The sequence below is a fragment of the Bos mutus genome, chromosome 24 (genome assembly GCF_027580195.1).
Source record: "Bos mutus isolate GX-2022 chromosome 24, NWIPB_WYAK_1.1, whole genome shotgun sequence".
In the NCBI taxonomy this organism is placed as follows: Eukaryota; Metazoa; Chordata; class Mammalia; order Artiodactyla; family Bovidae; genus Bos; species Bos mutus.
This window is the reverse complement of record NC_091640.1, coordinates 5,465,531-5,479,824: the sequence shown is the minus strand read 5'-3', so window position 1 is coordinate 5,479,824 and position 14,294 is coordinate 5,465,531. Positions and strand designations below refer to the sequence as shown.

At 46.8% G+C, this 14,294-nt stretch overlaps 1 protein-coding gene across 5 annotated transcripts; it reads right to left on the bottom strand.

Moving 5' to 3' along the window:
* Positions 1 to 2,374: 2,374 nt before the first annotated feature.
* Positions 2,375 to 11,512, bottom strand: CBLN2 (cerebellin 2 precursor). 5 transcript variants are annotated; one of them, XM_070361739.1, is made up of 6 exons: positions 11,248 to 11,512; positions 10,666 to 10,839; positions 10,200 to 10,244; positions 8,546 to 9,035; positions 5,364 to 5,483; positions 2,375 to 5,128 (listed from the first exon to the last, which is right to left on the bottom strand). In XM_070361739.1, exons 4-6 carry the CDS (start codon positions 8,900 to 8,902, stop codon positions 4,931 to 4,933), a joined length of 675 nt encoding a protein of 224 aa, XP_070217840.1. In that variant the 5' UTR covers positions 8,903 to 9,035; positions 10,200 to 10,244; positions 10,666 to 10,839; positions 11,248 to 11,512; the 3' UTR covers positions 2,375 to 4,930. The 5 variants fall into 5 exon arrangements, with proteins under 5 accessions (XP_070217840.1, XP_070217841.1, XP_070217842.1 ...); XM_070361740.1 differs by having other exon boundaries at positions 11,327 to 11,512; XM_070361741.1 differs by lacking the exon at positions 11,248 to 11,512 and having other exon boundaries at positions 10,200 to 10,268; positions 10,666 to 11,237.
* Between the last annotated feature and the right edge of the window lie 2,782 nt (positions 11,513 to 14,294).

Genomic DNA, 14,294 nt, shown 5'->3' with positions numbered 1-14,294 from the left:
TTTTCAGGGGGTAGGTGAAGGCTGAATCTTACCAACCACATCAAGGACAGCTGTGTAACATATAGACTGTTAAAATAACTAAATTGAGTGAATTGTAGCCCTCCATTGCAAAAGCAATAAACATACTTTTTGGTGAAATCAATCTGTGAAAATTATGCTTTAAAAGTCTAGGCAAATACATAAACAGATTTGACAGGTGACATGTGACCATCATCCGTTAATGTCTTCAGAGTGTTATCAATAAAAAAAAAAAAGAATCAAAAATTGAAAAACCATAAAACCAAAGTGGAAATTGTATTTTAACTCACTTCAGTGCTTGCTCCTTAAATGTCAAGAAAATTAATTTTAAGAATCTCATGAGAATTTATAGGCTCTGATCTTAAATTTTAGTGTGTATAATATCCCATTTTAGTAGCAAAGTGCTAGCTTTAGAAATAAAGTCCCAATGACAAGTAAACTCCTACATAAGCAAGGCAAAAGGACAAAAACTCATCATAGTTCTATGGTTAATCTAGTTTCACATTTTTTACAAGTGTTTTCACAGAGTGCACAGTAAAGCCTTTAGAGTGATTCAGTGTAACTTGCTTCTAATTCCATAATTTATTTACACCACCTAAAATATAATGTAATAGAGCCTTTCATTCCAGTGCATCCATGCAGTAGATTGTTATATGCTTCCTACCCTGTAGAAATATAAACATTAACTATTTATTTGCAGCAACATTATCTTATTGCAATATTTATTTCCTTATAAAAGACTGCAAAATTATGGGGTCACAAATTGACAGAACACTGTTAGCTCTTTTGGTACACAAGGCATGCTGGAACAACCCATGTTTTTGTTTGGCTTGTATAAAGTGATTCATCAAATTTTCACTCACATATGTCTAGATTTTAGTAAAATGTAGCCAATGTATGTAGTTTATTTTATATCACTATACTAAATATCAGCTGTATATGTTCATGTATTTACAGGCAAACCATATACATATAACAGTTATTATATGTGTGGATTGATAACGATTTCCTTGATAAGGTGATTTTCAAGGAACCATTATAAACAAAATAAGGATTCAGTCAAAGATTTGGTTTGCTTTGTATATGTTTTCTAACTCTTCTGATGCATGAAATAACGAGATTTAGCTTAAAAAAATTTTTTTTTCCAAACAAGTAAATCTATGTAATCTCTATAGGATCCCATGAGCTTTCATGCCAATAGTCAATGTTTGTATCACTTTTACTCTGGGCACCTACAGTAAGTACAACCTTTAAAAATGGAAATAATTTCATTATACATGAATTTATATTACAAAAATCTAAGAATGCAACTAAGGCTAAGGAAGTACAGATATTAAACAGTTTCTCAGGACCTAAAGTTGAATCTTCAGGATTCTATTTCAAACTAGAATATATTTTAAGTTAAAAAATAGTATTGTCTTAAAAAACATTTACAGTTTAGTAGCATTAACATTTATCAACTAGAGCAACTTATTATTATAATGCTGTTTAATACTGGAACTTCATTTTTTACTTGTGTTAAAATGTTAATTGTATATTTGTATAAAATATTGACTACATATTTGAACAGAAAGTTTGGCTTAAGCCACAAAAGATAAATGACATAAGAATTGAAATTAATATGAAAATGTATAGATTTTAATATGCTCCTATTGTCATCCTTTTTAAAAATCAAATTAGACTTCAATATAGTGCTGTAATTTTAAAAGGCTCTTGAGAATATGGAAACTTCTAATATTCAAGTGTCCTCCTGCTGGGTGTTCGTTTTATATATATTTTTTCATAAATTGCATGTTGGAAAATCTGACTTACCAGAAACACCCTCCCTCCGGTCTAAGACCTCTTTCCATCATGGTCCCCTGCGGTTGTGACATTTCTTTCTGATCCTCACATAACCTTGGGGGAAGGGGAGAGGGTGCAGAGGTGATGACCTCACTCTCCAGATCGGAAAACCAGCTCAGAGATGGGGTGGCTCAAATCAGGCTGCAAATATTACAGACATCCCTTTTTTTCCAATTAAAGGTACATTTCAAATTTTGATCTGACCTATGTTTTTGTAGACTATTCACAGGAACTTCATGTCCCTCAACATTCCTCAGCCAAACAGAAACTTGGCAGAAGCAGATGATCAACAACTTCAGAAACTCTAATGTCCTGGCTCCTTCCTAATGTAGCTTTTGGCATCCATCTCAAAAAAAAAAAAAAAAACAAAAACAGAACACTAAATCTTTCCTTCCTAATATAAAATCAACTCCTGAAATATACTTATTCTTAGATAGATCAATTTAATAACTTATTTATTAGGCAGTATACCCAAATGACAACCTATAATAAATTTATAACTATGAAGAAATGTCTATTACAAATTAGTGAGCAATAAAAATAACGACTCGTATATATTTCAGTTTCTGATGTGCTGTAGCAGTGTGCTGTCTCCTACTGAGGGCTGTCTGCTCGTTGTTTAAAACTGAACAGAAGGTTAGGAAATGAAGGAAAGAGGACTAAATAACTGAGGGCAAGAAAACAGGAAAATCTTTGCTACCATCCTGCTGTGTATATTACCAGCATTAATAAACAATGCTCTGGTCAGAATTATGTCTTCTATTCAAAGAGCCAAAATACCCCAAATGCTTTTTGGTTGATGTATTTTGTTGTTTTTTCCCCCCTTACACAATGTAACAGCATTTTTATTCAAGTCAAATTATGCGTCCTGTTATATTCTTTCTTCAGTTATGGCTAGCCCAACTGTATTTTTTCATGTATAAAGTCCCCATTGCATTTCTTATTTGAAAATGAATCCCACCCTTACAAATCTTCAAATGAGTTTCTTGTATATCTGTGCTCTTTGATTGAAATATTGGATTGGACCTTGCACTACATGAAGATTAAATGTGATAGAAGCAGATTGATATTCATAACATCTTTTTAATGCTGTCTTTTTCACCTAATACTGTTAGATACTGAAACTGTTAAGTCGCTCAGTTGTTTCCAACTCTTTCCAACCCCATGGACTGTAGTCTGCCAGGCTCCTCCATCCATGAAATTCTCCAGGCAATACTACTGGAGTGGGTTGCCATTTCCTTCTCCACGGGATCTTCCCAAGCCAGGGATGGATCCCTGGTCTCTTACATTGCAGGCGGATTCTTTACCATCTGAGCCACCAGGGAAGCCCTTGTCACTTAATGCCTCCCCCTAAACCTTTCTGTGTGAAAAATAGATATTTAAGGATGCACTATCCATCTGGACCCCAGCAAGATACACGTTAGTGTGTCTTCTTCTGTGTATTTTCTAAAGTGTAAACAGTATGGGTTTGATTCCCCATGCTCCTGAACCTTGGCCTTTCCTTACATGCATTTTGAGAGTTGGGAGGTGAGCTAGAGGGAGAGAGCAAGCCAGACGTCAAACCCATTTATTCAGAATCTTAAATTATGACTTTTTATCATCAATATTTTGGTTACATTGTTACACAAAGGACAAATTAACATCTGGTTTGAGGTCTCTTCTTTGATTGCTTTGGGATCAGTGCCATTTCCTTGGCGAAGGAATCCTGCACCCGTCAACTCTCAGCTGTGTTTAAATAATATTGTTGTATCAGGTGCCAAACAATGAGGATTTGGGAAACTGCTTCTAGGGAGCCTCTGCCAATAACCTTCAACCACTGCGATTTTCACGCGGCTTCCCCTCCAGGTGCTTGCAGGGAGTGTCCACACCCTCTGCCTGGGCAGATCAGAAGAGGATCCTGAGGGGGAAGAATTGGTTGGTCCCGTTGATTCTGAGGCACCTGACCGTGGTGTGCTCACCCGGATGTGAATCCAAAGGAGCAAAAACAGGCTGCCAGGAAGATCCAGTTGTGCTAGGCAAAGAGACCACGTGATTGGGAACTTGGTCATCACAGCTTCCATTCTCATCTGACATGATTCAGGCCACCCAGCAACATTCGTCTCTTAAAAGTATTCCAAAACGTAAAAAAAAAAAAAAAAAATCCAGGTTGGTACTTCCAAAAGTGCCTCTGAGAGAGTCTCTTTTAAAGAATAAGCAGAAATGTCCGTCTGTCATTTTCACTTTGCTCTACCTTCCGTTTGGTTTGGTCTCATCCAAAATACACAGTTATTTTTTTTGTTTTGTGTTGTTTGGTCTCCTCCAGAAATCCAACACACATTTTCTCTCCCCACCCCAGCACAAAAGATAACAGCAAGGGTGAGGAGGAGGAGCTGTGTGTGTGAAGAAAAGTAAAGCTTCCTGGGGAGGAGGAGGGGAAGAAAAACCCACACACACACATATACAAACAATACAAAACAAAAGCCGCAGTCCAATCGTGCAAAATTTGCTTCTCTGGATAAAGCACTTCTTGATACAATGTCCCCTTCCCCCTCCCGAGGATTCCCATCCACCCGGGGTGGGGGAAATACAGCATGAAAGTGAAGCCATTCTTTTTCTTAAGGCTGAACAGACACACAGAGAACACGTTTCAAGGGCTGTCGGGTGGCGGTGAGTGGAGGGGCTCTTGCTTTGAGCCCAGCTGGCAGCCTGCGATCCATCCTGGGGTCCGCGGCACCCTTCCCACGGGGCCAACAATACCACGTACAAACAACAGAGGAAAAGTCAATGGTCCCAACAATGAAATCCCGTATTGACTTTACAATCACAGGTACAAATTGCTCAGATCGATCATTTCATTTCTCCTTAAGACCGACCGTGTTGTCTAAAACTCATTAGGGGCCGGGTCGCCGAGGAATGGTCAATATTCAGAGAAAATGCTGGAGGTTCCGAAGGAAGCCGCTCTTCTGTCACCACAGTCCGATGGAGGAGGATGGAAACAAGTTGTCCTGTTCCAGCAAGTTCCGGGGGTTGGGAAGGGTGGGCACCTGGGTCCAGACAGCCGTGTCCCCACCGTCCAGGGGAGGGTCTGCGTTTATAGCGGGAAAACCAAGAAGCCCGAGAACGTGGAGTACTTCCAGCCCCCCATGAGGTTGCCCCTCTCCAGTTTGAGATGGACTTTATCCTCTCTCTCCATCAGCAGCAGGACGCCGTTGCTGGCAGCTTCTCTGGTGACGTCCTGGTCTCCGGCGAACGCCGAGATCACCGGGTAGCCGTTCTGCATTAGACTGACCTACAAGGCAGAGGGCAGAGCTCAGCCGACCACAATGGACCCCGCTCCCATCCGCTTCTTCTCATCTCACCCACCCCCTACCCCAGTCAAGGAGCCGCATGTTGGGGGGAGCTGACCCAGAGGACTGACCTGGTTCCCAGACCTCCGCCAGGCCCCCTCCCTGGCCCTCCCCACCTCACAGAGGGCATGACTATTCGTCCAAAGCCAGGAGGGTCCAGCTATCCAAGTGACCCACCTGGATGGTCTGTCTGTTGTACACTTTGACCACGTGAAAGCTGAAGCTATATATCCCTTTTCTTGGGGCTACAAATATACTGGAGGCGAGATCAAAATGGTTGCCAATATTTACTAAGACCTGGAAAAGAAGAGGGAATAGGGCAGACACATAGCAAGCCCCTCCTCAGTGTGTGTTTCCATCAGACTCAACAGACCACCCCCAGCGGTCCCTTTAAGAGCTGCAGGACTTCCAGCAGCACGTGCTCAGGGACCCAGTACCCGCCACCCCCAGGAAGCAGGCAGCCCCCAGTTAAACATCCTGCAGCAGGAATTGATTTCCAAAGGATTCTAATGGATGGTACTTCAGAAGGCTGTCTCTCTGGAGAGTGTAGTATATTTATGTGTTGAAAACAATGGCTGCACATGGTGGCTGTTGTGGGGTGGGGCAGAAGGATAACACAAAAGACACTCTGGTAGGTAGATGACCTGTAAACTGAGACTGTTCGGAGGTTTGTGGGATTCTGGGGACCTGAATGAAGCTTGGACCAAAACAGAGCTCTGTCCTGAGCGGGAAGAGAAAGGGTGGTGAAGTAAAAGGCCCATTACCTCAGTTAAATTCCATCAGATAAAGCCTGGAATGAGCTCTGTGTGCTTCTGGAGGGAAGGGATGGTGTGAGGTTTTGTCTCCCAGCCCCAGGCACCGCCCCTGGCAGCACACAGTAGGACAGTAGGTGTGTTCAATAAATGCTGCTGGGTGAATGACCACAGTCCAAACACTGGCTGTGCCCATCTCCCCTCACTTTCTTCCATGTGAGGTGTCTAGTCCCTAAGCTGGGCTGTGACCTCATGCTCAGAAGCATCAGTAACCACCCGGAGAGGGAAAAGAAAGGCAGTCTGACACCCTCAGCTCAAATTCCACAAAGTGCAAGAACAATGACAAAGTGAGCCATGAGACATGAAATCACGTGACCCTCCAGATGCTATTTCTCCAATAAAAGATGGATGGGAGTGACTTGAGCAGAGGGTCCCCCTTTACGAACAGATTTCCCTGTCAGATGTTCAACGTCCATCCCTGTCTGGACCCCACCCCTCCTCACCCACAAATGCACAACCCAATTAAAATCATAAAATGGCCCCGCCTCATGGTCTCAGTTTTTAAAACACACAGCCCGCAACAAAAGCAGAACCCTAGATTACAGACCCTGTCATCTGTTCAGAAAACAAATTCGAACCATATCCTTGGCTGTTATTTCCTACACACTCATTACAGATGGATCACACGTGGCTCCCAGAGCCACGCCACTGGAAAGCCTGGGAGGCTGGGGAAGAAGCCACATCAACTTCTTCAAGGAGCTCTGAGCACACTTAAGCCCCTCCTTGACTGCAGGGCTCAGAGACACTCGGGCGCTGTTGTTAAAGACGGGGAGCTTCAAGATGCAAGTCCTCCTCCCTCTGAGGCTGTGTCCCATCTGCCTTACCAGTCTCAAAGAACCAAGCCTCCTCCTCCAAGCCCTTGGTGCTGCTCCCAACTCAATGACCTCAACTCTCTCACCTCCATGTCTAATTCAGGAAACTGGTAAATTCAAGGCCCTGCTGTAGAGGAACGAACACCCACCAGCCCCAGAAAAGCCGGTTTCAATTCCTCCCTAACTGGTGCATGACATCATTTCATCTGCCCTGTCATAGCTGGCTCATCTATAAAATGAAAATCCTACTACTGCTTATGCTGTGTACATCACAGAATTTTCTTAACACCCAAATGAAAGGACGATGTATTATAAAAACACTGTGGAAACTAATTCATTGTCTGCTTTCAGTTCAGTTGATTTTGGACATAATTAAAATAAATACATGCATGTCTCATAAAAAAAAAAGATTAAAGAGAGACATCCCTTTGTACACACCTCTCCAAATTTCAAATACATAATCCTTAACAAGGATTAAAGCAAATGAAGTCATTGGCCTAAAATGAGGTGTTGGTCCGTGCACTTGGGACCTCACCAGGTCAGCAAGCTGGTTAATAGAGAGAAAGGGACTCAAACAAGTGTGCTCAGTGAGGCCTGAACTCCAGGAGGGAGGAGTTGTGGCCAAATGAATGGGATGATTAGGCAAAGTTGGAAACCACTCTAATGTTTCCTGTTTGTTTCTGAAAAACAACAGAAACCAAGGTAGGGAGAGAGGGGAAGGTGAGGACCTTTAAATCCTGGGCAGCAGTGACCCAGAGAAGGGGCTGCCAAGACCTGATCACATCAGGGACCCTTCTGTTTTGAAGGGACTGGGAGCTGGCTGGCTGAGGCAACTTCATTGCTCTTCATTTTTTCCTTATATACCCCACCAAATTTGATATTGACCTACTGTATTTATATGTTACGTTGTATATACTGCATTTGCCACATATCGCATTTATATAACCACACTGTTTCCTTCTGGAGAAGGCGATGGCACCCCACTCCAGTACTCTTGCCTGGAAAATCCCATGGACGGAGGAGCCTGGTGGGCTGCAGTCCATGGGGTCGCTAAGAGTCAGACACGACTGAGCGACTTCACTTTCACTTTCCACTTTCATGCATTGGAGAAGGAAATGACAACCCACTCCAGTGTTCTTGCCTGGAGAATCCCAGGGACGGGGGAGCCTGGTGGGCTGCCGTCTGTGGAGTCGCACAGAGTCGGACACGACTGAAGTGACTTAGCAGCATGTTTCCTTCTGTTTCTGTACAACCATGGCGGCTATTTCCCCATACTCTTCCTCACTTATTTCTCTTGAAGTTAAGCTTCCTCTCTAGGATCCATTCCGAAATAAACAGTAGGTATTTCTCTGAGCCTGGGCTGAGACCTTCGGAGAACCCCCCCGGGGTTAGCGAGGAGAGTTTAAATGCACTCATTCTCTAAGTGGCCAGCGAGGGGAACAGAAGCCCACCCCCAACAAGGACGGCCCCAACTCCAGTGAAAACCGGTTTCTCTTTGGAAATGTCTATCAGCTCTCTTAGCTCAGCGGGACGCCCAGCTCCACAGGACTCTCGGTCATCCGAGTGCCAACTGAGCTGATGAGTTACTGAGCAGCAACAGTGTGAAAAGGAAAGCTCACGGGAGAAGGGAGAAAGACAGGGCAGAGGGGAGGGGAGAGCCTGGAGCTCCGCGTCTGGGAAGCCGGCCACCCAGCCACGCGCCCGGCGGGAGGCGAGGGCAGGCCCGCGCGCTGACCTGGTCGAAGTAGATCGTCATGGTGCGGTTGCTCATCTCGGACGGCTCGTGGTTAGTGCTCCGCGTGGCGGAGAAGGCCACCTTGGCGCTGCCGGAGCGCACCGAGATGCCCAGCGAGGAGGTGACGGCGCCGTCCGCAGACGGGCTGGAGTCGCACACCACCAGGCACTTGCCCTCCAGCACGATGGGCTCCGTGTCGTTCTGCGCCCGCACCGGGCAGCCGGCGGGCAGCAGCAGCAGCAGCAGGGCCAGCGCCGCCCCCAGGCCCGAGCCGCAGCCGGCCGGCTCGCGCAGCGCCCCCCGGCGCCGGGGCATGGTCAGCGGCGGCCCCCGGGGGCCCCGGCCGGGCGCCAGCATCCGGGCTGGAGGCGCGCGGAGAGCAGGAGGGCGCACGCGAATGCGCGGGGCCGGGGCGAGCCTCCTCTGGCCTCGGTCCCCCGCTCTGATGGTCAAGGCCAGGGTGGTCCTTAGAAGGAGATCGCCAGCGGACCTGTCAGGGCAGAGAAGCCAAGCCCCGAGACGGGGGGTGAAGCTGCGTTGGAAGGAGGTGCGGGGAGCAGTACCGGCGGCGCTCGGGGCCCCTCCCTGGAGGCCACCCTCTGGGCCCCCTGCACTGCTATCCTCTCCCCGAGTGGCACAACAGGTCCCGAGAAACGCCGGGCGCCCCGGCCCGGGCATCCCTGGAGGCTCCCGGGGAGGGGCGCGCTCTGGGGGTGCGGTCGGGGACGGGGCTCGCCATGCCGCAGGGCCTCATCAATAATGACAAGATCGGGGACCCTCAGGGACGCGCTCCGCGCCACCCCCGGCCCATTCAGCCCATGGCAGAGGGGGACCCAACACGCAGGCAACGGAAAAATCCACTGAGCCTTAAACGCTCTATTTTCAGCAGCATTTTTTTAAGCCACACCAAGAACCCTTTTTCTCTTCTCTGCTTTGCTTTCCATCCTCTATTTCTCCAACCTAGAGTTGTTTTTTGTTTTTTTTTTAAGCAATCCATTTACGCAAAATCTTAGCCGTTTTCCACCCAAAGAACAAGTCCCCAGGAAGCTCCTTAGGGTGAATAATAAGATTAAGACGGGAGAAAAAAAACCCAAAGACAGGGACATCCTAAAACCAAGCAACCGCTTCCCACGTCCCGGCTGTCGGCGGCGAGCCGCTCCGGAGAAGCCCCTGGCATCCCCCTCTCTGGCGCAGGACCGGAGGTTTCCGGCGGTGGGAACCCCAAGCTCCGCTTCTCTGCAGCTTTTGTTTCCAGACTCCGGGGGTCCTCTCCCGGCCGGGAGGCAGCCCCTGCCGCTTTCTGCCAACTTACGCGCCTGTTCGCACTTTCCATCGGGCCCCATCTTCCCCCACTAAACTAAGCAGATCATTTCAATATCCAGTCGAGAAACCAAAAAAAAAAAAAAGCAAAGAAACCTCTCCGCTCGCCGCCCACAGCCGCCGAACAACTCCTCCGGCTGTCCAAACAATCTTTCTAAGAAGAGACAAGTTGTTTCTCCACGGGCAGCCTCCCTCCTCAGCCCCTGAACAGGACGGTTTCCAGCAGCTCTCCCGCTCTCCCCGCCCAGACGCAGACCCGCGACCGTCCTCATGGAAACGGACGCGCGGATGCGGTGAACGCGCGGGTCCCGGAGGGCAGGTCGGGTCGCGTTACCTGGAACGTCCATGACGAGCGAGCTCCGCTGTCCGCCAAGTTGTTCTGCTTGGAGAAGACGAGCCGGAGCTGGCGGGAGGAGACACCGAGCGCGACCCTTCTCCCCGCGCGGCGCCAATGACCGCCCCGCCCGCCGCGCCGCGCCGCGCCGCTTTCCCGCGCCGGCCTGCGCCCCTCGCCGCGCCCCACCCCGGACCGGCCTGCGCCCCGCATCCGCGAGGCCCGCGCCGCGCCCCACCCCGCGACCGCCCCGCGCTCCGCACCGGTACGTTTCGCGTCCGCTCAGCCCCGCGCCCGCACCGGGTCCGCACCGCCCGTGTGCCCGCAGCTGCCTCTTTCCACCGACCTCCGCGGTCCCGGCCGCTCCTCCCGCCTCCACACCTCCCCGTGCGCGCCGCCTCCTCCCGGGCTGGGCACCTCCGCCCCGCACCCCGCCGACCCCGCACCGCCCAGGTCCCGCTCTCACCCAAACACCCAGCGCGAAATCTTCCCAGACGTCTCGCTTTCAAACAATTAGGCAACCTCCAAAGCGCTGGCCGCTCCTCTTCTTTTCGATTGTTGCTTGTCTTTTCCAAATCTCCTCCAAGTCTTAATCCTGAATAGCGCGATCACTTTCATAATTAATGCGTAAAGCAGTTTTCTTTAAGAAAAAAAGAAAAAAAATGAGGACTGGGATGAAGAGAAAGATCTTGGAATATTTTAGTGATGCAAAAGCTGTGGTTCTAGAAGCTCCAGTGTGGGAACTGCCAGGTCTGGGCAGGGATTAGAGGCGCCTCCGCCTGGGTTTCCGTGTCTGCTCCTCTGGACCTGCCGGCGCGCGCTGGCACCCGCGCCTCTTTATTAAAACGCCTGCTCTCAGCTCTAACGACCTGGGGAGACGCGCAGGGTTTCGGAGCTGCGTCCTGAGCGCGGGCGGGCGAGGAGTGCAAGCACGGACGCGGGGCGCCACCTACGGGCGCCGGGGCCTCCCTGCCGCGGGGTCGGGGACGGTGGGGACGAGGATGAGGTCTGCGGAGCTCTTCCTGGACCCCCACAAAGCAGCCCGGACCTCTGCAAAAATGTAGCGACAGGAGTCGATCTCTCCGGTCATCCTGCAATGCCCAGCCCCTGAGAAGGTGGAGCCGCACCCTTGCTTTGGCAGATCGTCTTTTCCAACAACTCTGCCAGGGTGATTTAAGCCGCAGTCAGGTTATCGTTGCTTATCGTCGCTTATCGTTGTCTTCATAACCTTTGCCACCACCACTGGGCTGTGGAGTCCATGCCGCCCTTAAACAATATCTAAATGGACACTCTCTTTATAACCCGACCTCTAAAAATGTCGTTAAAAAAAAAAAATTCTCCGTCCTCTGACTTGCTTCGTATGCCTTTGCTGATAGGCTGTTCAGGAATAAACTGTAAGTGGGCCAATGCAGTTCAGAAGAACAGAATGGAACTCTGTCTTATTCCTCTAGACTTCACGCCTAACCCTCTGTCCTTTGAAGAATTCAGCGAGGGTTCTGGTTCCAGCCCATAACGTGGGTCTTTGCAGGTAGGGGGTGTTCAAGGCTTCGGTTCCCATAGGCTCTGGAGGGGCTCCTCTCCCCTGATTAGAACTGCCAGGGCCTCATCCCTGAGCGCTCGATCTACTTCGCACCAGTGCAGCCAAAATAGATGCGAAGGAAGCCAGGGGCAGAGAGAAATCGGAATTGCATATTATGACCTGAGACAAGACGTTTAGTATGGTAGTAAAATGTGATGAAAAAAACTTATGAGCCAACTGTTTTGTACTTAATATGCAAAATAGAATACAATAACCCCCAATGTATTACCCTCCCAAGAATATTCTCTGAAAATGAAGTACTTTGCTTCAACAACAGGCTGGTCAGATGTATTGGACTTTGTCAGGAAACAGTTTACAGAGCCCCCATATCCTGTAACTATTTTATGAGTTAAACACAGTGGAAATTGTTAACTCTTATTCTCTTATGCTAGTACTGCATCAATTTCACAATCTCTTGTTGTCAAAGTAAGCAGAACTCTAGCCTTCCCTCATAGAGAATACAGATCTGTGTGCAGACCTAAGTAGCAAAGGACTCTAGGTCTGTGAAAGAAATGTGAGCTTAGACCGATAATTAGACCAGTTCGGAGATGCTAATTAAGTAACAATGCCTCTCACACATCCATACATCTTTAAATAACAGCTCTATTAAGCAATTCTTAAATGTTAGGCTATAAGCATTTGGTTTGGCAAATGCAAATCCATTTGGGGGGAGTAAAACTAAACCTCTTTGCTATGTGGCAACAAAAATGCTTAAATTATATTAAAAAAATAAACCTCAGTCTATATAGTCGATTTGATTATGGGATTAGAGCAGTATGTCTCCTTCTATACTGGGAAAAAAAAAAGTTGAGTTTAAATTTGAGATTATTTTTAGAAGCAAATTAGTAATTGTGAAAAGTAGCAGATTGATCTACCAATGGAACATTAACATTATTTTTCACTTACTAGATCATTGTTCTATCTATAAGGAAACATTTAGGTTATCTCTTTGTGATGGAATTTTAGCTCATAAACATGCTGAGAAAGACTTGCAGAATATAACTAACATTTAAAAGTGAAATGTTTTCTGGTTATCACAGGGATTACCTTTTTTCTTTCATTTCCATGCTACAAGTAACTATAGTTGTTACTATTACAACAGCAAACTCTCTACTCTCATCTTGTCCCCATGGACAATAAAAATATCTGTTGTTGATTGAGCATCTGTTATGTGTTAGCACACTTCTTTCTTTATCTAGGAGGCAGCATCTAGTTTAACACCCACAGTCACCCTGGAGTAGACAGATGGTCACATAGAGACCAAGAGGAAAGTATTCTATTGTTAAAAAAGGGGAGTGGGGGAGACAAGGAAAATTCAAGAACCCTGCCTTTCATTTGCCCTCAGTATTTATCTATAACAGACCTCACATTTGTTTTCTTTGTGTAGAACCCTTCATTGAAAACCATCTTTAGCGTGTGATATCGTCTTTTCTTGATAATTTAACCTAATGCATAATATTTATGATTTTATCCTAGACAAATATGTGATCAATAGAATATACTATATATTTCATAATATTTGAATGTGAAGCCATATACATACTTGATGCTAAAGCTGAAACTCCAGTACTTTGGCCACCTCATGCGAAGAGTTGACTCATTGGAAAAGACCCTGATGCTGGGAGGGATTGGAGGCAGGAGAAGAAGGGGATGACAGAGGATGAGATGGCTGGATGGCATCACTGACTCGATGGGTGAACTCCGGGAGTTGGTGATGGACAGGGAGGCCTGGCGTGCTGCGATTCATGGGGTCGGAAAGAGTTGGACACGACTGAGAGACTGAACTGAACTGAAACATATAAATATGTATGCATTATTTTTATTTTAAATTTATAAAAGAATAATTGACAAATACAATTGTACATATTTAAAGAGATGATTGCATATGCATGTACATGAAGGACTGATAACCACAATGAAGATAATAGATCCATCACTTCCCATAGTTAACACAGATTCATCTGTCCTTTATGTGATGAGAATGCTTAAGATCTATTTTCAGCAACTTTTAAGTATACAGTACCATATTATTAACTAGAGTCACCAAGCTATAATTTTATGCTCTAAACGTACTCATCTTATAACTGAAAATGTGTGCCCTTCGACCTATATCCCCTCATTTCCTCCTCCCCGCAGCCCCTGAAAACTACCATTCTGATCTCTGTTTCTATAAAATCAGTTTTGCTTTGTTGCTGTTTTTTTAAGATTCCACATATATCGTATAGTTATGTCTTTCTCTGTCTGACTTCATTTCCCTTTAGCATAAAGTCCTCCAGATTCATCCATCTTGTCACAGGTGGCAGTATTTCTTTCTTTTTAATGGCTAGGTGATATTCCTTTGAGTATAAATACCGCATTTTCTTTATCCATTCATCGGCTGAAGGACACTTACATTGTTTCCATATGTTAGCTACTGTGAGTAGCGCGGCATGAACGCGCGGTGCTGACAGAATCCGAAACGGAGCAGGATGCTATGGTCCTCCCCCACCCCAGTCCTCATCCTGCCTTTGGTCTGT

Excerpts from the sequence above, each read along its gene's own strand:
- CBLN2 (XM_070361739.1), bottom strand. The coding sequence starts at position 8,902 with ATGCTGGCGCCCGGCCGGGGCCCCCGGGGGCCGCCGCTGACCATGCCC. Across the intron at positions 5,484-8,545 it reads TGACGATCTACTTCGACCAG|GTCTTAGTAAATATTGGCAA; the intron begins GTCAGCGCGCGG and ends CTTCTTTTCCAG. Across the intron at positions 5,129-5,363 it reads ACAACAGACAGACCATCCAG|GTCAGTCTAATGCAGAACGG; the intron begins GTGGGTCACTTG and ends TCTGCCTTGTAG.